This window comes from Chiroxiphia lanceolata, chromosome 15, assembly GCF_009829145.1.
Source record: "Chiroxiphia lanceolata isolate bChiLan1 chromosome 15, bChiLan1.pri, whole genome shotgun sequence".
In the NCBI taxonomy this organism is placed as follows: domain Eukaryota; kingdom Metazoa; phylum Chordata; class Aves; order Passeriformes; family Pipridae; genus Chiroxiphia; species Chiroxiphia lanceolata.
Window position 1 is genome coordinate 13,778,982 of NC_045651.1, and position 23,245 is coordinate 13,802,226.

The window sequence follows — 23,245 nt, forward strand, 5'->3', positions numbered from 1 at the left end:
AATAGGACATCCCTGCCTAGCTCCAGCCAAGGGCAGCCCAGGGAATAACAGCTTATTTTGGACACCAGAAGCTTTCAAAGAAGTACCAAGACAGCAAGTGTCCCAAGCCCAGGACTCACACCCATCCCCAAAACACCCCAGGCACACAACACCTACCTGTTGGTTCCAGGGGAGCTCATCACATGGAGAGGCTGAGAAGGCTCCAGCAGGATCACCCTTCTCCTGCCTGAACTGCTGGCTGCAGAACAACCATCCCCTGGCATGGCCAGACCTCCCACCACAGCTGGGGTTAATCTCCAATTAAGTCAGGGGTGGGAGCACTTGACTGCACTTGCGCAGGTCTCCAGCTCAGCTTTCCTCTGCCAAGGTGGGCTTGTGAGCTTTGCAGTTCCCTGGGGCTGTTTTAACAAAACTCTAAATGCAAACAAGTCCCCACAGCAGGCTCACCCCTGTGTGCTGATGGAACATTTTGGAAGAGAAGGTCATAGCAGATGGGGGGGGGCAAAGGCAACTGAGATAATGCTCTGCTAAGTGACACCTGGGAAGGAGCAGCCTCAGCAAAACCATTTCACGGTATAGGAACAGCCTTGTAGCACACAACCCTAAGGAAGGATGGCTGTAGATCCAACCATGGTAATTCTCCATAGTCAAGCCCCCCAACCACCAGGAGCTGCCTGTGCTCAGCTGCCCCTCCTGCCCTGGGGTTCAGGTGACCTTGGATCCACACTTCTCATAAGTCTGCAAAAGCCTTCAACTTTAAACTTTTTTTTTCCAGAGCTTCAAAAGACGAACCTTTTAAAGCCCTGATTTTTCCAGCAGCCCTCTAATGACACACTGCAAGGGCATGAATTATTCAGCAGCGTGAGGACAAGCCGAGCTGCAGCGATGCTGGCACAGCGCCCCTCTCCCATCGTGGGCTGGCTTTTGCTCCTTTGATCTCTTGGGCGGATCAGCAGCAGCTCAGCATCCCCCACTAGCACATGCCAGGCTCTTTTTTCAGCTGCAGCCCCATTTTTGGCATAAATCAGGCTGCTGGGTCGCAGGACACAGCTGAGAAAACAAGGCACAGCTTTGTGGGGCAGAGAAGAGCCCAACCCTGAAAGCCCATATAGGCTCTGCCCACAACCTACTTGCACAAATGAGGTCAGAAGAAAAATCACAATTTTCTGAGCAGCAAAGCTGAAACACTTCTATTTGAAACCCTCAGGAGAAGTCGTGTGTGCTGCTGTGGGGGTGGGCACAGCACAGGGTGTGATCCTGGCTGGCTGCTGGGCTCCACATGCCCTGCTCTCACATGGATGCCTTTTGGAAGAGAAACCCCCATTTTCATACCCCAAAGCCTTTACACATAAAAAATAGATCATATTTATTGATTAAAGTAAGATACATGATTCAGGTGCAGCACCAGCTCTCCCACTGGGCAGCTACACACGCTGACAATATCCACAGGCACGAGACATGGACATGACCATTGCTATATTTACACAGACAATTTTCTTGGTTACTGAGCAGCCTACGATACACAAGTGTCAAGTTTTCATGTCCATCGGGTCCTGTGTCAGCCCCTCCTGGCTCAGCAGAGCCCCTCATGCCATGTGCCCCACTGCCACATCTGGCCCCATCTTCAAACACCCCTGATCACCCCCATAACAGTGAAGAGCAGCAAAAACTATTTAATGCTTCTGTGATATCTCAGTCTCCTTGGAAATTAGGTCTTCGCTGCACTTCCAAAGTGAGTTTGGATGCCAGGAGCCCCACCAGCAAACCCACTGATGCCCAGTCCCAGGCTGGGGACATGCCCTGGCACACAGCTGTCCCCAAAAGTGTGGCCAGCCTTCTTATGGGGTACTACTGGCAGGGGAGGGGGAAGCATCAGACATTGCCTGCTCCTCACAGCCCTCCCTCCTCTGCCAAGGGTGACATTTTTTACTCAAACCCAACCCCCAAGGGCCACGCCGGGGTTGGTACACAGCGACGGACATGAATATTGCACTTCTCCCACCTGTGTGTTCCCTGGAGCCCCTTCCCAGACCTGGGTGCTTCCTCTCTATCCCCATGGTGCCCTCCAGAGGAAGGATTTGAATTAAAGCTTTGCTCTGCTCCTGACCAAGCGATGCTGGTCATGCCAAAACCTTCCCCAGCACAGATCTGGAGGAGACAAGGTGAGTCCCGAGAGAAGCAGAAAGCAGGTGAGGGGCTGGAAAGGAGCAGTGATGTGGCACAGACCCACCCACACCTGGCCATGGGTCCACACACCAGCATGGGGCACCCAGAACAGAGCCAGCACAGGGAACACAGTGCAAGATACAAACAGCACACGTGGAGGAGACAGGCTGCAGGGACACCACTCTGCACAGCCTTCTCCTCCCAGAAGCAGATCGAACACCAAAAATAACCCCAAGCCTCACTCATCCTCCACCAAAGACAGGAACACAGCCCATTGCTGCTGTACCCACTCGCCTTTCCCACTACCACCAGCAGCCTTTGCCCACACCCAGGGAGACAGGGCTGCAGTGGGATGCAGGATAAAGGCTCTCCAAAGCAAGCCACGGCGCTGCTGGTGTTTGGGAGATGCTGCTTTAGCAGGGAGGAGTTCGGCCCATTCCATGGAGGATGCATTTTATCCCTTGTCTTAAAAAAATAGAAATCCAGCAGAAAGGCAAAGAAACTCTGTAGGGAGGAAGCTGGGCTCACAGAGGAAGGAAAGCAGCAGCATTGCAAGGACTGTCTCTGCCAGGCATGCACCAGCCACAACGCAAGGAGCAACAGGAGTGCAGGGAGAGAGAGCTGCATCCTACAGGAGGAGAGGAGCTGAGCGGAGGCAGAGGATGCAGGAGTAGGACCAGGAGAGAAAGAGTTAAAAAAAGAAATATTATGGAGTTTTTGTGTGTGATTGACATTCAGTGTTGGCCTGCAGACACAGCCAGAGCGTGCGGGGGCCAGCTCAGGCACTGTAAACAAGGTGATGTATTTTTGTGGCATGCAGGCAGCATGTGGTGACCCCCAGGGACACCCTATCCCACACAGGGAAAGGGCTCCCAGCCAAAGGTGACCAGCTCAGCCCCTCATTATGGCACAGCCTGTTTGCTCTCTGCACGCCTCAGTTCTCTAACGTTTCCGAAAGCCAAGCATTAGGTTGTGTGCTGGATGGGGATAAAGAAGTGTCACCACTGAAAGCGTGGGCCAGGCCCTGCTCAGCCTTCCTGCTCAAGCAGGTGGAAACAGAGTTGGAGCACAACAGGAGCCAATGCCCACGACTGGGGATCCCACTGCAGGAGAGCTGTGGGCCCCGGGATGCTCCCCACCTCTGGCTCTGCCTGCCCTCCCCACAAGGCCAGGGTGAGGAGGCAGCTCCACACTCACTAACCTGAGCTGAGGTTTGTCTGTTGCTGTAAAAATAAAGTGCTCAGGGGAAAAAAAATAAAAAACAACAAACTGGCACAAAAAAAGAGCAGTCCCTGTTCCCCACCCTGACTGAGGAGCGGGGGAAATATGGAAAGTTTGAGATTTAAAAAAATAAAATAAAATAAAATCTACATCCCTGGGATTCCTCACCTCCCCAAGTGACTATTTACACAGGTGCCAAGGGGCTGTTTTGCTGGACCAGCTGCCCAAGGAGCCTCCAGGGAAGACGCCACCCCAGCCTGGATCCCACCTTCCAGATACATCCCAGTGTGGAACCCTGCTGCAGCTGGGTGGCTGTGACGGTGGGGAGCCCCGTCCTCTCATGGATCAAACCCACTACACTTCCCGAGAGGACAGGGGAGGGGAGGCCATTCCCAGGAGAGCAGTGCCCGGTGCCTGTGCACCCCCAGCACGGCATCAGGGGCGGGGGGGGCCGTCACTGCACCATGACACTGGTGGCATTGACGACGGTGGTGGCGGGCGCCGCCAGCTCCACCAGCGCCTCGTACGTCCCCACCACAAAGCCCACGAAGCCAAAGAGGCTGATGGCGATGTCCTTGGCGATGACGAGGGGGTGGATGCCTTCGGAATAGTAGGTGGCGATCTCCAGCAGCGGGGGGAAGATGAGAGCCAGGGCGCTGCTGCTGACGGAGCCCACCAGGGAGATGACGATGTCCAGGCGCGGGATGAGGATGGCCAGCACGCCTGGAGAAGGAACAGACACAACATTAGTGCTGCCGGCTCCCAGACACCAAAACCCCACTGCAGGGATGCCACAGGCTGGAGTCAAACCTCTGCCCTCCTCCCTGACAGAAGACACGGCTGAGTACTTTTCCATATTTTCCTCCCCTAGAAGCAATTAAACTTGCATTAACGAAGTGCAGCGCAAAGACTAAACCCTTTTTGTTGCCCTGGGCTCCACCAGCACAAGCTCCAGGGCTGAGCAGGATGGGTGCCACGGGCAGAAGAGCAGCTGCCAGCATTCCCGACCCCCCTGCTGAAAGCCAGCACTCCTTTTCCCCACACCTGGGGAGCCATAAAGGCTCAGAAACCCCATAAAAGCAGGAGACGGGAGGAAAAAGGCATCTCCCCCCACCCCAAATCAATCCATGTGGTTTGCACACGTTTAGAGCTGCTCCAGCAGCAGCACACCCACGGCATAGCCCAGGGGAGAACATTTGTTAGGTGCAAACTACAGCCAAGGAAAATCCCCCTGGGAGACTCCTGACAGCTTGCACTTAGCAGTGCGAGCTCCAGCATATTCCTGCTCCCCTTCCTCCTGCACAGGGCCAGGGGAGGAAAGAAGGATAGTGCCTACAACCATGGCAGCTGCAGCTTTGGTGGAGAAGGGATGTTTCAGGGTTCCTTACTGGAGGGATTTGTTCACTCCCTTGACATCAGCTGCAGGCTGCTGGAGCCTCCCTGAGCCAAAGATCACCCATGGCACTGCAGGAGAAGGAAGGTTTGGAGATTGATTGTGCCACCACTGCAGCCCTGCTGTCATCTGGATAAGCCTAGAGACAAACCATCCCTCCACCACGGGAAACAGCAGCAAAGGTCCTGAGCTGCTGACCTGGAGGCAGATTATCCCAGTGCTCATCCCTGCCAGGTCTCTGCTGCAAACAGCATCCCTGCTCCAGCAGCCTGAGTGGAGAGCAGAGCAGCCCACCTCCAACAGCATCCTCAGCCCACCCCATACTGCTCTTTGGACTCAAAAGTAAACAAAATTATTAACTCCCTGCTAAAACAAGCAGAACTGAAGCACCAGCTGCAGTGCTCAGCCTCCAGGGCAAGGGTCCTGCTTTCAGCAGGTATTAATTCAAAGGGTTTTTAAGTGTGCTGGTTTTGAAGTCTAAGCTTGAAAGACACCCAAATACCAAATTGCATCCTCTCCATCTCCCTCTCAGGGAGGCAAAGCCCTGATGTGGGCTTGTTGTTTGGCCACACAATCATACAATGAATATTCATGCAGCCCCCCTAATTGCTTTTATCCTTCAGCAGCCACGTGGAAGGATGAGGGGAGGAGGTACAAAGGAGCCAGCATCCTTCCACCAACACCTCTGCTGCCTCCCTACCCCCAAAAGAAAGGGCACAGCCACTGCCGATGCCTAAAGCCATCCCATCACTCCAAGCCTTCACTTCCCTGGCCTGGCACACTCCATCGCCCTCTGGGAGAGGCTTCCACCCCCCAGGCAGGCTCTGAGCACCCGGTCCAGCACGGCAGGATTTCGTCCCTGCCCCCTCTGTGGACATCAAGGCTCCAGGAACTCGGCTCAGGGGAGATGGGGCTTTGCCCCTCTCTGTTAATGCAGCGCTTCTGGCCCATCATTAGCGAGAGCCCAGGAACAGCAGCACCTTGCTCTGAGCCAGCTCCAGCACCCTCGAGTTACCCCCACAGTCTTCTCCAGCCCAAACCAGAGCCAGCTGGGATGTGGGGCCAGGTCCCTGATGCTTCATCTCTGGTGCATCAGCAGCGTCAAGCCATGGAGAAAAAGCTCCATCTCAGCACATGACGCCGGGGAGCTCAGCCAAGCGTCTCAGCTGTGCTGACAACAGCAAGGGTTCAGCCTTCAGGAATCAAAGCTAGCCAAAATCAGATACCCCTCCACCTGATATGCTTCACACCTTTCCCAGAGGTCAACCAGGCTCGAGCCAGCAGCCTGCTCCACCAGAGCCTCACTGCAGGCACCACACACCCTCAAGGGAAGGGGACCGTGTGGGGCTGATCCAGGCAGACCTGCCCTGTGGCACACCAGGGCTTTGGTTATGGGTCACCTACTGCTGTCAGCTGTCCCCTGCTGTGCTACACGCTGCAATGACTGCGTGGGTACAGGAACATCTGATCCTTCATGGTCAGTGACTCCTTTGCAGCCATGTCCCCATCTCACAGGCATGAGGAGCTTGGCTGCACACACTGCCTACCGAAAACAGCCTCTGCTCTGGGCTGCCCTGGCACCGAAACAAGGAATTGGGCATTTCATGCAAAGCCTGATGGGACTTGATGACCCACAGAAGTGCCATCAGGAGGATCCCAGGCCTGATGCTCCACAGGGATCTGCCACCTCAAAACAACGGAGGAATTTTATTACTCCTCCACTGAGAAGACTGATCCCATACAGAGCAGGCAGAGGACCACTGCTGCTGCAGCTCAGAGGCCACCTTGGCCCATTGGCTTGCAATAGCCAGGCCCAGGGACTGCCAGCTGGGAAAGCTTGAGCAGCAGGGCCAGAGGCACTGGGGCGAGGGGCGAAGGCTCACAAAATCACCAGCCCACAGCAGGAAGCAGGTGCCAGGTCCTCAGAGGGAAGCTCAGACAAGCTGCTTTGTACTCACATGTGAGACAGACCAGGGCCAGCCTGAGGAGCAGGTTGACCACCCAGCCCCAGCGCTCCGACACCCGGGCCACGAGGGGAGGGATGATGATCTCGGCAGGCACGTAGAACTGCACGGCGTACGTGAAGAAAATCCCAAAGGAGAAGAGCAGCTTCACAGCTTGGTACAGCCTGAAAAAGGGGAAGGACACAGTGAGACAGGCTCTTGGTACAGCTTGGTACAGCCTGGTACAGCCTGAAAAAGGAGAAGGACACAGTGAGACAGGCTCTTGCTCCAGCCCCTATGGCACCAACGACAGAAATTAGAAGAGGAACACTCTGCAAGGACTTTAGTGTGCCAGTGGTCTCTCCTAGAAAATTAGAGGTGATGCATTTAACTCACAGAAACCTTTCTTGAGCAAGGGATAGCAAAGACAGTGCAACCTCCAAGCTGTGGCAACATGCCCCCACACCTAACCAGAGGCTTCAGTCCCGGCTTTGCGTAAGGAACCGTCAGACCAGCAGCTGGGCTGGCAGTCTGTCAAGTGCTGCTGCCCTTTGGGAAAACTTGAGGGAACAGATATTGAGAGCAACCAACAAACCACTCACCTGCTCCCAATTCATTCCAAGGCACAGGGAAAGCAGAAGTGTCCCTGGCCAAGTGACCAGGAGCCTAACTTGTTCCTCGACAATTTAAGGCACCTTTCTATGTTTCCAGATGCTCACATGTGCCACACTGCCCTTGGCTGCACAAAGTAACACGTCCTCTGGGTACCTTGCTCCCTATGGACAAGGATACAGCCTCCATACCACCCTCTCCACTTCCACCCACTTCAGTCCAGGCTGGACTATGCAAGGTCTGCAGTGACACAGGGTGGCCTTTCCCACAACCACCCCCACAGACAACACCCAATTGATCACTGGTATCTGCTGTCCTGACTTTTGGCCAGAATGAAGTTGCATCCATTACCCGTCCCTAGAAGTTCCTCACCTTGACCTTTGCTAGCAAAATCCAGCCTCTGAGCTGAAAAAAGAAAACAACCTCCTTTTCTCCTATTTGTAACCAGCTGGATTTTATTCTCCATATTAAAACAGAAGATGAAGAATAACTTCAAAGAGGTGCATCAGCTGCAGCCATGATTACAGATTCCAGTTACTGCTGAGCTTCTGAGGAGGGGGAAGAGGACAGCACTTCTGGGATAAGTCTGGGCTTCCAAAGCAAAGTGATGTGATCACAATGTTCCAAAAGCAAAGCGATATGAACAGGCAACTCAGCCTTCTCCATCAAACAAAAAAAGGGCAGCTATTTTTGGAATCCTGCATAATACATGTTTGGGGGGAAAGACATTTAAAAGAGCAGTTTGGGCTGAGCAGAAGGCAGGCAGAGTGCAGACAGGCTGCAAATAGCACTTCAGGCTCACCCCAAGTCAGATCTTCCCAGATCCTGCAGTGATGCACCCTGGCTGCAGGAGAGAGCCCACCACAGATGACCAAAAAGCCTCATCCCAGCTCCATCTCTGTCCTCAGCTGCCCAGCAGTAGAAAAAGCCTCTCCAAAAGAGAAGTAACATCTGTTTACCTCACATATGATCCTAGCCCTTCCCCGACTCAAGATACGCTGACCAAGCAGGAAACACGGGTCCTGGCCATACCACTTGGGTAGATATGAAGCAGATCCAAGCTCGGGAAGGTATCTGGCTCCTCCTGCCTCCTTATACCCCTTTACCTGCTTTGGGCCCAAGCCAGTTCCCCTCTGTATGCTGGCTCTCAGCATCCACCTGCTACAACAGCCTCAAACCAGAGAAATCCCAGTATTCCCATGTGAGACAACTTTCCTAGTGGCAAACATTGCTAGGCAATCATTTCCCACAGATGGAGTGAGGGATCACCTAAGTGAATGGAATGTTATACAAGTCCATGGGTTGAGTGCAGGCTAATAAGATGGTTAGGGCTGGACCACATGACATACAAGGAGAGGCTGCAAGCCCCAGGCTCGTTCAGCATGTCAAGAAGGTTAAAGGGGGTGTTATTGCTATTTTCAGCTACCTAATAGGAGGCATGGAGAAGACAGCAACAGGCTCTTCTTGGAGTTGCACAGCAGAAGAACCAGGGCAATGGGACAGAGCTGCATCCCCAAAGGGTGGTTAAGGACCAGAAGAACGGCCTGGAGAGGTGGGGAACCTCTGTCCTTACTGATGCTCAACATTTAAGCTGGCCCTGCTTTGGCAGGTGAGAGGACTCAATGATCTCCCGGTGCCCTCTCCAAACTCAGTTACTCTGTGATTCCACAGGCACTGATCACAAAGTTATCACCAGAGTGTGCATGCTCAGCCACACGAGACAAGTGCACAGTAGCCTTGAGCTACCAACGCATAGCTGGCATATCTTATCACTGTATTCCCAGGTAAGTGATGCTGTAAAGCCATAAAGTGCTCCAGGGCAATCCACGATCAATATCTGTTGCTAAAAAAAGTACAGAAGGAGGCTGTGTTCATGTCCTGCACAGGTCAGGAGCCAGGACAACAAGCTCAAAGGGCATTTTAAATACCAAGAAGAGAAAGAACTCAAGCACTAGCGTTGATCTACAGAAAACACAAGTTCACGTAGGGGCCTGGAAAGGCACTGCTCGGCCAACCACACCAACGCCTTCTTCACCCAGACTGCCAGGTCAGGCCATCCCAAAAGGCTGCAAGAAATGAAATACCCTCTTGAGACCATAAGCTCTGTCATTACCTATTTCAACCAGCCACATGCAACCCAACAGCTTCCCCCTCACTACAGCATTTCTGCACTCTCCAGATGGTGCAGTGAAGCAACCCTTCTGAGGAGGCAAGGAGGGATTTCTGCACAGCAGCACAGTATTTTGGACACTGTGGTTAGACCTGGGCACTGGGAACCAACACACTCCTCATTTGAGGAAGCTGCGGTTATAGAGAAACGAGGCTGGAAAAGTCCTTAGTCATCCTGTAACTCAACAATTCCTGAGACATTCATCAAATCTGTTCTAGAGACCTCCAGGCAACAGCTACAGCCGAGGCAGGCTGCAGCACCTCCACCACAGTCCTCACCTTGTCTCCCACGCCGCAAGGAAAATCCCAGGACTTCTCACCCACAGCCCTATGACCAGCTACTGCAGCCCAACACCTTTTACTGCCAGGGAGAAAACCTGCAGATGAGGCAGGATGAGCAAAACACTCATCTCAAGAGCAGATCTTTACCCATCACCTATGGTTTATTGTACGGGAATACAGCAATCAAGGCTTTATTCCAAGTATCCCAGCCCTTACTTGAGATAATCCATTTCCAGGTCTAACATTTACAGCCTCCATTGAGTGCTCTGCCACGAGATAACGTGCACAAACACCAGAGTGTTCTCCGTGCCCAGTCACAAGGACCACAGCATGCCTTCCCTGGCAGCTGCCCACAAGGAGCCCTGCCACACGCCCAGGCTTCCCCAGGCACTGCTTCCAAAGGGCTGTTCTCTTCTCACTACCCAAAAAACCCTATGGTTATTTTCAGAAGAGTACTTAGACAGAAGGTGTGGATACTCTTAGAAACATGCATTTGCAGTAGAACCTCTCTGTAGCCTAGTAGGTCACAGTAATCCCATTACCTTCCTTTTAAGGGAACATCATCCTTTAGAGCAAGCAGAGCTGCGATTCCCTGCAGAAGGCCCTGTGCAGCATTTCAGGCCAGCAGACATCATTGCTGGCTGTGGCATGCAGAGGCCAAGACCTGGAAATGACCTGCTTTCCACCTTCAGGAGAAGCAGTAGCACTTCATCCCCTTCACAACACACTTCAGTTTACTGAGCAGAAGGGATTCACACCTACTGTGCTTGGTACAGTGGGATTCAGACCTCCCAGCGGTACAGGCACACCCTTCCAGCAGCCCCATCCCTCCTCACTGAGAGCAGGGACCTGGCAGAGCTCCCAGCTCCTGCAGGGGACAAGACAAGGCTCTTGGCAGGAGCAGAACCTTCTGTCACACCACCACCAACATCCAGCAGTGCAGTCACTACACAGACCCAGTATAAACGAACGTCCACAAGCTCTAGCTGAAAGAAACCCACACAGCAATAATTAAAGCAAAACTAGGCTCTGTTTTGGTCCAATCTTTGCTTTCTCCAGAGCCCCTGGGCCAGACAGCTCTGCAGGGTCAGCATGAGGAAGCCCACCAGTGACTCAAAACTTGAGTCCTGCCCAAATTTACTCCAACAGTGAGCGGGGAAGATGTTGCAAGTCACTCTCGTCTCTTGCAGGATCTCAAGCCAGCAGAGACCATCAAAGAGAAACTGCTGAATTTCAGAGTGCTCTGGTGCAAACCCAGAGAAACTGGCGCTGCAGGACAGCTTCCCAAGAAATTTCATGGCATCAAAGCCAATGCTCAGCCCCAGCTCTGTACCACGAGTGGCACCTCTGCAGTGTGTGCAGAGGAGCTCCAGCTCCTCCTTGCCCGTCAGCACCACATCCTGCCACCCAGACACCCCAAAGCAGTGTGTCGTAAGAAGAGATCATTACTTTCAGGACTTTCTCAATAATCCCAAGCAGAGCAGGCTGGAAAAGCCATTTCCTCTCAATATTTGCATGCTCTACACTTCTTGTCCCAAAGGTAAGAGAAACTGCTTGCATTTCTCCTGCAGGATGAATATGGAGCCGTGGCACTGAGCAGTCACCTGTCCCCAGGGACAGAGCAGCACAGCCCAGGTAGCTGCTGCAGCAGCCACCAGCCCTGGTAAGAGGAGAAACAACCTCTGGGTAGGCAGGCAAGGGGTCAGGGCACATGTATTTCCACAGGGCTCCAGACAGTGACTGGAGCCTCTCGAGAGGCCTTGCCAGATCCCAGAGGACAGACAGGTTTGGGGAGCTGCAGAGCTCAGCCCCCATGGGAAGGAAGGGGCATCCTCACAGCACCAGCACTAACAGGCCAAGTGTTGGCTTGAGATAAGCCACATCCAGGCACAACGTGAAGCCCAGAAGTGGGGGTTTGAGCTCCAGGGCTGCAAACAAGGAATGCAACCCATGTGTGGAGACATCACATCTCGGCCCCTCTGGGAGCTCCCAGCTTTGGGTTAGTTTTCCATGTGCTTCATTTGAGGAAGAGAAGTGGCTTTTTCACAGCTTAGAGACCTTCTGGTACAGCCACACTGGGGTTGTAATCAACATCTGCCAGTCAGAGGATTGCTTAGCCCTCGAAAAGGTGCTACAAGACTCCAAGAAAAAGGCAGGAGCTGTACCTACTCAAGCAAGGACCACCAGGCATCCCAAGGAATCAGCCTGAGCTCCAAAACCAAGCTCAGACCCCACAGCTGTGAGCCTCTCTCCACCCCATACATCAGACAACCCTTGTCAAGCTCCATGGGACAGTTTGGCTATGGCATGTTTGAACCTTCCACAAGCTCATCCAGATTTTTTCCCTTAAGGAACAACATCCCCTGCTGCCTCCTCTCCCATCTCCCTGTCCAGGACCCTCCTTCCTTGCCTCCCAGCCCCTCCACTCCCCCTGGGGACTCACCAGCAGTTGGGCAGGTTGAGTGTTATGCTGGCCTGAATGTCCGCCCCAAAGCGCAGGTACCCCAGGACACCCAGGCTGATGTACAAGATGGTGACAATGGTCATCCCCACATAGAGGACAATGGGGAACTGCTGGGGCTTCTTCATCTTGTTTTCCAGAGGCAGCACCTGGGAGAGGAGGAAGGGGAGGTTGATGACAGAACAGCAGGTTGCCTCCATCCCTCTATACCCCTCAGCCTCAAAAAGTAGCAGGGGTAGCCCCATGGCCATGCCAGGGGATGGGATGGTCACACATGGAGCCCAGAGAACCCAGCTGAAAAAGCCACTGTACTGAAGATCCGACTTCTGTGCTTACACTGGAGACCTTCACTTACTCCAGCAGGTCATCCATGCCCTTGCCTTAACGATGGGATCTGCTCCCTGCTCTTGGCAGGAGCTGTGCCCAGTGCTGCCAGGCATCTTGGGGCAATGCCAACCACCCCATACCTTGGGTGCATTACACTCTGCACCCCAAAACAGCACGGCCATGCCCACTATGTTACATTGCCCTATCTTCCCCAGCAAATCCTGGAAAGACCAAGACAGACTCTCCTCTCCTATCAAGCTTGTCCGGACACATTTCAACCAGGCAGGACAATAAAAAGGGGAAGGACAGAGGTAACTCTTTCACTACACTACTAATTCTACACTACTAACACTAAATACAGGCCTTTGGCAAACATTTTTATAGCTGTCCTTGGATTTCAAACCCTTGGAGTGGATTTCAAGAGACACAGTGGCAAAGCTGGCGAGGAGGAAGGACAAGAATAGCTTTTATTTGCTTCTCCACCTCCAAGTCATGCAAGGAAGAGAGCATTTGTGCCTCAGTGCTGGCAAGAGCCCTCTGCCCTGGGCATAGCATTCAGTAAACACTCCTCCAGTAATGAATTTGGCCCTCTCCAGGCCTGTGTTTACACAGCCAGCTTATATTAAGAGATGAAAACATTTTTTTCTCCTTTGAAGGGAGCTCCCGGAAACAACCCACAACATCTTAGGGAGTCATTAAGCTCTCCACCCACCCACCCAGCTTTTTTCACAGACACAGTTGGTCTATTTACAGCATCTTGTGTGAGAGGCCCATGCAAATCCAGCCCCACGGCAGGCTGAGGCCACACAGCTGCCAAAGGGAGATCTCAGTGCCTCTGCAGCAGGGTGGGAAGGAAAGGATCACATCTTTTTATGCTGTGCTTTTTGGCCTTCCATTTGGGCAGCTTCAGGATCCAGCCTGGTAACAAGACTCAGGACAATTCCCCATCTGCAGGTCAGCCAGCACAGCCCAAGGCAACTGCCAGTGTGACTCCCAAACTACTGCCAGATAAAGCCACTTTTAAAGCAGCAACCAGCCTCCTGAGGTTTGGAGCACATGCTCCTCCAGCCTCAGATGGAAGCAGCAGGGTTTGACCCAGGAGATAGCCTGGAGCCAAAGCTAACAGCATCACCCAGAATTTGGGCTACTGTCAGAGAAGTTCAGCTGCAAATGCAGCTGCAACACAGAGCAGGTACTGTGGCAAGTCTGAGCAGGGGCTGAGGCTCCTGTGCAGCTCCTGTGCCACACGCTGAGACTCACCACCCCGATGCCTTCGAAAGCGAAGATCGCGGTGCCAAAAAACAGGGGGTAGGTCTTCCAGGCTGCTGCTAGAGGCAGGTCTCTGGGATCAGGAATGTCCTGGAAAAAAGCCCACACAGAGTTCAGACACAGGGAAGGTGGGGAAGGCCTGGCCTGCTCCCATCCCTCCCTGTCACAGCCCCACGCCGCAGGGGAAGCCTTGTGGAGCAGAGGGTAACCACTGTGCCCATGGGAGCAGGCAGCACCCCACGGCATGGAAACACCCTGCTGCTGAACTCCCTCCATGGGACATCCCAGAAATGAGAGAGGGGAGCCCTTACACACGTACCCTGACGATGTACTGGTAGATCACAATAAGGCTGACAAGCATGGCCATGTTGGCCAGCATGGAGAAGATAGACAGGACCTTGAGATTCTGGATGAATGTGAGCAGCACCACGAAAGGCAGGATGCAAAGCATGTACAGCCGGGAGTCCATGGTGGGGGTCATCACCACCGTCCTGTTCGAGCCGCAGTCATTGGTGGTGCCGTTTGCAGCAGAGACGACCTGGGGAGGCACAGGAAGGCCTGATGAACCAAGGTCTGAGAGCCACAGACCTTGGCAGACCATCCCAGGTGGGTACCCCATCAGCTCACTTCAAACACAGTTAGCTGACTAAAATCAAAGCAACACGGGTTTTCAGGTAGTCTTGAAGCAAATCCCTTGCAGGGAGCAGAGGAAGACACTGAGCTATGGCACCTGAGTCAGGACAGCAAATCCTGACCAAGCCCAGGCTCGCCGGGCAGGAGAACCTGATAGCCGGGTGCAACGAGGGCAGAGGCTGGTTTGCACTGCCCACCAAGGCCAGGTGGGAAGAGAGGAAAGAGGCATTAAGTTCTGTTTCCTCAAAGGTCCTTTTTCTCTTGCTGCATGAAGTTGTCATCTATGTCACACAGCCCTTCAGTCACCCAATGCTCTGTTCACACACAAGGACATCTGGAAGATACTGCTGGGCCCCAATTTTGATTTCTTCATGAGGAATCACCCTTTTCTTGGGGTCTTTCATTCCAAAGGCACTCCAGGCCATGTGCTCAGCTCTAGAGACAGTTTTGGCCCAGGAAGTGGGTAGCTGAGCCATCCCCCCCAGGAGCATGGGCATACTGTGGGTCACCAATACAACCATGAACAAGCTGGTTCAGGTACCAGGTCCCGTCTGGCCACTGCAGTAAAGGGCTCCTGAAAACTAATTTAACCTGCTCCAGAGCAAGTCCTGCCCCTAGAGAGCTCTGCACAAACCACAATCCTCTGTGGGAGAGGGCAGTGCAGAGCCATGCACCCATGGGACAGCGCTGCTCGAGCCCCAGCCTGCCCTGTCTCTCTGTGGCTTGCTCCAAAGTCGTTTTCCAAACCAAAGCTCTGCCCAACACAGTGGCAACTCGCCCAAGGTACCACCTGCACCATGACTCCCCATTGAACACGCTATTCCCCACCACAAAAAGAAACAAGCAACACTCCCCTCTCCCCACCCAAAAAATTCCAAAACTGAAGCCAAGGGTTTTCCCAGCTGTGGCCTAAAAAATGGGCTGGATTTGCAGGTTTCTGCAAATTTCCCTGTAAGCTTGAGCCAGCCTTCGCTGCAGAAAGCACCCCCTGAAGTGGCAGCAAGGGGCCGTCCCCAGGGGGTGGAGGTCAGCCCAGCCCTGTGCACACACCCTGCTGCCTCCTGCTCTCGGGGTTGGCAGTGTCAGATCACCAATGTTCACCCATTGACTCCTCCTGGACATCCCACAATGGGAGTGTCCTCAGCTGCTGCTCCCTGAGCAGAGGCAAAGGCTCCCACTGGCAGAGCCCCCACTTGCTCCCCAGGAACCACCTCTGGAGCCAACGGCCATCAGGGAAGAGCTGACCAAGGGCACAGCTGTGGTGGCAGTGACCAGACCACTGCTGCAAGAGCAGAGCAGGAACACACTGGGAACAAAGCTGAGCAGTGCCTGCAAGGCACCGAGCTGGTGGAGGCTGGGAATGAGGACTCATTATTCCCAGTTTCTTACAGCACAGGAGCCAGCCAAGCGGTTCAGGGTTTCTGTTTATTTCCTCCTGACGCCTGGCAGAAGGAAACTCTTTCTCTAAAGATGTAATTAAGCTCCAGAGCCATGGGATGAGGAAAGAAACTGGAATGCAAACAGGTCCAAGGAAAGGAGAAGAGAGGTTCACAGCAGGCCCTGGGACTCACACATTACTATCTACACCAATCAATTAACTGAGAGAGGCAGGACAGCAAAGACTGTGACCTCTGCTGTCACCTCTTTGCTGTTGTTCCCTCACTGGGAATGGCCCCCACTTCCACACAGACAACCCCAGCACCTCTGCAAAACCACAGGGACTCTCAGAAAAACCTGCTCTGTTTGAACAGGAAAACCAATCCTCCAAAGTATCTGGGCAGAGGAGCAGTACTTTCCTGAGCAGCATATCCTATGGAAACCAGACCTTTGGTGGAGAACAGGGCAATGACACAGGAGCAAAGAACAATCCAACACCCCCTCGCCTTCCCCTTGCTCATGAAGGAGGGATAAGTCCAACCTGTCTCAGATTGTCAGCCAGAAAGACAAAGTACACACAGCAGAAACCCAGCTGAGTGATGACCAGGAAAAGTCCCACCATACGCCTGGAAAGCAAAAAAAGACCATTTGTCAGCCAGAACATACAGAAATAAGAGCCCACGTGGGTTTCTTGGGGCTGGACTCGCACACTGCAGCAATGCTGCTCTCCCTGGTGTTGGGATGTACAGGTTTGGGGTGGACACCCAGCTCACTTGGCTGTGATCAGGAAAAAGGACTGTATCTCCATCCAACCTCACAGACCTCGGGGTCTCCAGTCTTCCCCTCCCCTCCCTTCCATAGGGTCAGTCTCCTTTGGGTTTAGCAACTCCAGTCTGCTGCTGAATTGTGACAGCAGGAAACAACACTCCCTGGACACAGGAATAGGTGAATGTTCCCAGCACCTGATGTGCAATATGTGATGTAATGTGGGACAAAGTGGGAGCAGACACTGGACATGTTCCGTGTCCAACAAGATGGGCCAGCACTGCAAGACACTATTCACTCCTTTGTTATGCTGTGGAAACTTCTCCCACTCTTTTAGTCACGTCTGGTTGGGAACAGTTCTGGGTCAAAAACCCTCTGGGGGACACTGAGCACTCAGGGCAGGTGAGTCAAGTAACATTTTATGTCACTTGTGCTTATCTGCTCACACAGCTCAATGAACAATGGCTCTTCTGTCCCAGCTGCAGCACATGCTGGTCTTAAAGACAAGTCCCTGCCTGGGGCAGGGGAGCAGGTACCTTCCCCAGATGGCATGTGTCCGCAGCCACGCGCTGGGAGTTGCCTCCAGCCCGTACATCACAGCACCTCCATAGTCCACAAACTGCTTCTGGAACCTGTCCAAAGAAGAAAGAGAGAAGGGACATTAATACCAGCCCTGTCTGCTAATTCCAAAGGAAAATTATGACACTAACACTGAAAAAAAACCAGTAAAACAGGAAAACAGTTCCTGTAAAAAAGTGCAGCAGTTCCAAACTGAGGCTTTGACATGGGCAACTTGCTGCTGGGGGGCTTCAGAACAAGCCCAGGGCTTCCTGGGCAAGAAGGAAGAACTGTAGGAGTAGGAGAGCCGAGAAGGGGAGTTGCTCCTTACCTGTTGCAGAAGTGATGGGCGCATTTCACCAGGATGCTCATGCAGTGCACAGCCACGACTCCCATCACCAGCAGGCTCAGAGGACCCAGCTGCAGGGAAGAGAGGAGGAAGGCTGCACTCTGATGGCCAAAGGTAGAGCTGCACGGTACGTTTTACTTCCAGACCAAACTCCACAGGCTGGGTAAGTGGAAACACCGCTGGAGGAGCTTGGGTGTAGCTCCAAGGAACTGGCCCCCCAGGACTGAGTAACCTGACAGAGCCACGAGCTTGGCAGGAGTGATGCAAAAGAAGCAAGTTGGGGCAGATCGGGTGTAGCAAAGCACTTCCAGGACTGCTTTCCAAACTATCTCGCACGTCCCTATTATAAGGGTGAAGAAGAGGTCACGGTCTGGACCCAGCACCCTGCCTGACCCCACACAGGAAACCACAGCCTCAACTTACACATGAACTCCCCCACACCAGGCAGCACAACGCAGGAGCAGCAAGAACAGTCTCAGCACCAATGCCACAGAGCCCAGGGTGCAAAAGTCACCAAGCACTGAGAGGCAGCTGGGCAGGGAGTCAAGCCCCGACAGCAGCCATTCAAGCTGCCCAATACCCCAGGGTCACTCTGGCCCTTGAGCTCCAGCACAGCAGGGCTGAGCTGCCTTACCAGGATGCCGGCATTCTTCACAGCCAGAGGCAGCCCCAGCAGCCCTGTCCCGACATTCCCCTTCAGAAGGTGGATCAGGGTCTGGTACCACCTGAGGGGGAGAAGATGCAGAGGTGACCATCAGCACCCAGACCATACATATTTGTAGCACTCAGCTCATCCTGTTGAGGGTCCACAGCAGATCTGATCTACTTCAGGGAATGCATGTGGAGGTCTTGATCCTGTCCCCTGCATCCAGCTCAGCCAGGTGGGACCAAGGAAGGTCTGAAGGCAAAGACTGAACAAACAGATTTTGGGCAGGCATTTGCAAAACCAGCTTCACGGCAAAACCCAGCACGAGCACAGCTCAGCACCAAGGCTGGACAAGGATCTCTGAGTTAAAGAGATCAGCCTCTCTTGTGCAGAGACAACATCCTCTGCCCACCTGGGCATAAGGAAGCCCCCACAGCATGGCTGCAACGTGCCCACCCACATGTTCTCTGAAGCTGGACATGCAGTTTGCTCGCCACAGCTCCCACCAAACCAAGCTGGAATGAGGGAATATTAGGAAAAGCAGCAATCCTTGCCTGCTGCCAGCAAGCCCAGCTTCACCAGGGAGCAAAAAGTAACACCAGGGCACCTGCTCGCTTGGTGCCAGCACCCCGCAGAGGCAGGACCACAGCTCTGCCCTCACCACCCCAAGGAGACCTCCCCATAAAACCACGGCTCCACCATCCTCCAGCAAAGCCAGCAGGGAGCCACCAGGAGCTCCTCCACCCTCCGCAGGTGCCAGGCCAGCCCGGGAGGGAGGGAGGCATCACTCACGTTGTGCCGTTGGTCTCCCCGAAGCGCTGGTAGGACTCGGGGTGGGCGAAGCCGTTCATGCCGTCGGGTGGGCTCCCCTCGGGCGTGACGTCCGTGGAGCTGTAGTCATTGTAGTCCTCGCTGCGGAGGCGCCGGGTGGACATGGTCCCTGTGGGGGGAGCAGCATTAGGGGTGCCCAGCTCCACACCCCCCTTCTCGGGCTCCTTGGGGTCAGCCATGGTGCAGAGAGACCGGCTCGCACTGCCAGAGCAAGGTCTCCTCCGGGGCTTTTATACAGCCACAGGCTCCCGCCCAAGCAATCACAGAGTTGGCATGTCCTAAGGTCAAACGTGCATGGCACATTCCCACTGGCTCTTCCCGCAAGCTTGTGCCCATGTCTTGGGCACACCCAGACAGAACGGGGTCAAGATCCCGCAGGCAGGGCCTGGATGTGCCCCACTTCATGTCAGGCAAAACGTACCCCTGCTCTAAGGGTGGTGAGTGTGGTACCACAGCCACGGGACACGCTGGCACAGTGTCCCCAGCCCTGGCACTTGAGACTGGGGCTGTCAAGAAGACAAGGCCAGAAAAGTGCAACTGCTTTTAACCTGCACACAGTGTGCTGCAAGGGAACAGCTTGCTCTTGCCAGGGAAGGGAAAGTTTCCTAACTTCCCTTTTTTTCCTCCTTTTTTTTTTTTTTTAATCAAGACTTTTTATTAAAAAGAATCAAAAGAAAATTGATTAGACTCCATCAGGCAGGAGCACAGACTATGAGACAGCACAACATCCACCTTAAAGGTTTCACAGCCAAGGAGGTGCCTACAAGACTAAGGGGCTTCCCAGGATAAGGCACCTGCACAGTCTGGAGCTCTTGCTCCAGCAGAAACCTCAGCAGGGTTCTGCAAGCCAGGAGCATAGGCAGAAGCCCTCACCAAGGACACACACCCCTGCCTTCGCCTGGAAAACAGTCAGCTGATTCAGTTCCCACATGTGCCACACCCAGCACTCCAAACACCCACTGGGAAGGAGCACCAGAGGCAGAGAAATTATCTATCAGGCTCTTGCATCACAGCCTAGTGAGCCAGTCCCTGCCCCACAGCTCCTCTGGGCTGTCATGCCCCAGGCATCACCCCTGCCCCAGCAGTCCTGGTGCTCCCTATCCTTTCTCCCCAGCGCTGATGGGAAACTGGGACCAAGAGGAAGCAGCAGCAAAATGTCACTACTGCAAAAAACTGGCTCATTTCCTGCCAGAGCTCCTCGTGCACCCGCCAAGTCACGCGAGCGCCTGCCGGATGCGGCCCCGGCACAGACCCACAGATCTGGTTGTGCAGGGAAGGCTCAGCCAGGCCACTTGGGTGCTTCTCCATCCCCAGAGCCCCAGGCATCCCCCAGAGCATTGCTCTGCAAACCTGGCTGGTGCACGTGAAACAAGCCAAGAGCTGGATCTGCTGGGAGGGTCCAGCCTGGAGATCAGATGGGAAGCATGGAACAAGGGTTTATCCTCAGCTCTGCATGCTCCAGATCCCAGTTGCTCTGGAGCAGTTACCCAGGCCACACCAAAGCTGCTGTATTTCCTGCAGCACCAGGCAACACCGGCAGCTGGAAGCAGCAGTGTGTCCCATGGAATACCAGCCTCTGGAGCAATGGTGAGGCCAGCTGCAGGCAGGAAGGCACTCCACAGCCACAGGCAGTACATGCATCACTCCTGCCCAGCCTCCTCCCTCGAAGCTGGGACAGGTAATCACGTCCTGAACCGGCTCTGCTGCGGGCAGGGCGATCCAGTGAGGCAAGGACCAGGAAGAGCGGGAGCAGGAGTTTACACAAGGAAAGCATTACAAGCTGTTTGTCATCGGTGCCAGGCCCAAGGGCCAGGGGAGAGACCTGGGAGGCTTTGCCAAACACCAAGGGCTGGCAGTGGGCAAGGACAGCAGGCAGATGGGGTGCAGGGCTGGGTCAGGCATGGGCAGCCCCCCCAGAGATGGCCTGCACAGCATCTGAAGTACCCAACAGCGATGTCTTCCAGATAAACACAACACGGTGACATCACTCTGCCTGATCGCTTCCCTGTGGATTTTTTTTCCCCCCAAGCAGGCCCGTCTGCTTTTTGCTTTGAAGAGCCAGGGAAATGCGTTCATCGTGACTTGCCTGCTTTGTGTCTGGATTAGAGGTTGCGTAGCAGCGGGGAACGAGCTCTCGGCTCCCCCGCAACCAGCAGGAAAAAAGCTGCAAAACTTGTCTCATCCACACGATGAATACTTCAAACCAAGGCAAAACCCCACTACACCATTTCCTCGTCATTGCAAACAGCAAAGACAGGAACAGCCACATTCAGTTTCCACTTTGAACCCAACTCCTCTGCTGCATTTATGTGAATTGTTTTTCCTCATCTACACACAGGAGCAATTTCATTGTCATAAGTGAAGCACCTACAAAAGCGGGGGGGATAGTGACAGCAATTTGTCCCTTACAGTGACAGCCCCACGCCAGAAGGCAAAAACAAGATGTGACTTGCTGCTGACCCTGACAGCTCTCCCCAGCTGAGCCGTGGCTGTGTGTACACGGGGAAATCTTCTGGAAAAGTGAGCTTCACAGCAGAACTCACTGCCGCTTCCCATCATGCCTGTTAAACCCTTTATTTCCAAAGCGTCGCTTGTAGTCCACCCAAGCGTGACACAGGGGAGAGCTGGCGCTGCCAGATCCCCCTCCCCTGCCTGCAGGGAAGCCACCAGCCCACGCCAGCACGACACCTCCCAGTCGCAGCATCGGTCTTCTTGTCCCTGTGCCACCCAATGCTCCCACAGCTCCAAAGACACTCCCAGACTCACCTTTCCAAGGTTTCACAGCATGGCCTGGTTTCCCCCAGCCCAGCATCTCCCCACATGGAGGGCACAACCTCCCCCCCAAGTTCTCGCAGCTCCCCCCCCATCCAGGCTGTGCTGCTCCACTCCCTGCACCCCACAGACTGTGGGGATCCCTGTGCCCTCCCCCACTGCCACACAGCACCCCATACCCTGGTGCACAATGCAGGGGGCTGTGTCCCCCTACATGGCACCCCTACACACTCCGAGGGGAACCCCAGTGTGTGCCAACACCCTGCAGGGCATCACCAGCACCCCCCTGGGTACCCATGTGGGGTCAAGGCAGACCCACACACTTGTGTGGGCTCTGAGCACCCTGAAGCACCTCTGCAGACTGCCAGAACCCCCAGGGACTTCTGGGCACCCCTGCAAGCTCTCAGCACCCCCTGCACCCACTCAGGTTCCAAATACCCACACACACATGGCCACACGTACAGGCCACCAGCACCCTGAACTCCCCTGAGCACCCATGTGTGCTGCCAGCTCGCTTCTGCAACCCCAGAGGCCATGCCAGCTTCCAGCACCCCCAGAGACCCCTGGACACCCATGGGGGCTGCCAGCACCCCCAGCGACCCCCGGACACCCATGCCAGCCTCCAGCACCCCCAGGGAACCCTGAGCAGCCACGGGCGCTGCCAGCACCCCAATGCTCTGCGCATCTGCCCGCGTACAAGGATTGTCAGCGACCCCCTGGAGCCCCGAGTCGTGTCATGGCTAACCCGAGCTCCCTCGAGCACCCACGCGGGACGGCAGCATCGCCAGGACCAGGCGCACCCGCGCTGGCTACCGCGCCCTCCGCGTTCCCGGGCACCGCGGAGGCTGACAGCCGGCTGACAGCCCGCTCCCGCAGCCCCCCTGTCCCTGTCTCTGCCCCAGTCCCGGTCCCGGTCCCGGTCCCGGTCCCGCACCTCTCGGCCGTCCCGCACCGCCCGGCCCCGCCGGGCCCGCTCGCTCGGCCGCGCCGTCACGTGACACGTGGCTCAGCTGAGCGCGGCGCCTGCGCGCGGGGAGAGGGGCGGGGCCAGGCGGACGAGGGGCGGGGCCAAGCGGCGTGAGGCGGGGCCAAGAACGGAGGGCGGGGCGGGACTAGCGGAGGGGCTGAAGGGGCGGGACCACGGGTTGTAGGGGGCGGGGCCAAGCGAGGCGGGGCGGGACGGACGCGGGCGGTGGCGCCCCCTGGCGGGCGGGCCGCGGGTGCCGCCGCACGGGCGGGACAAGGGCGGGGGCCCCGAACCCCGAACCCCCCACGGCAGCGGGGCTGGAGAAGGGCTCGCAGCGCAAGTCCTGGGAGGAGCGGCTGCGGGAGCGAGGGTTGTCCAGCCTGGAGAAGGCTCAGGGGTGACCTTGTCGCTATCTGCACACACCTGACAGGAGGGTGTAGCCACATGGGGGTCGGGCTCTTCTCCCAGGCAACCAGCGGCAGGATAAGAGGACACGGTCTCAAG

At 55.0% G+C, this 23,245-nt stretch overlaps 1 protein-coding gene across 1 annotated transcript; it reads right to left on the reverse strand.

Annotated features, from left to right (window-relative positions):
* Positions 1–1,354: 1,354 nt before the first annotated feature.
* LOC116794467 (proton-coupled amino acid transporter 1-like) lies at positions 1,355–22,802 on the reverse strand. The gene is made up of 11 exons (XM_032703137.1): positions 22,709–22,802; positions 18,964–19,111; positions 18,160–18,250; positions 17,508–17,596; positions 17,155–17,250; positions 16,395–16,479; positions 14,163–14,381; positions 13,835–13,933; positions 12,230–12,396; positions 6,739–6,908; positions 1,355–4,110 (listed from the first exon to the last, which is right to left on the reverse strand). Exons 2-11 carry the CDS (start codon positions 19,104–19,106, stop codon positions 3,842–3,844), a joined length of 1,428 nt encoding a protein of 475 aa, XP_032559028.1. The 5' UTR covers positions 19,107–19,111; positions 22,709–22,802; the 3' UTR covers positions 1,355–3,841.
* Between the last annotated feature and the right edge of the window lie 443 nt (positions 22,803–23,245).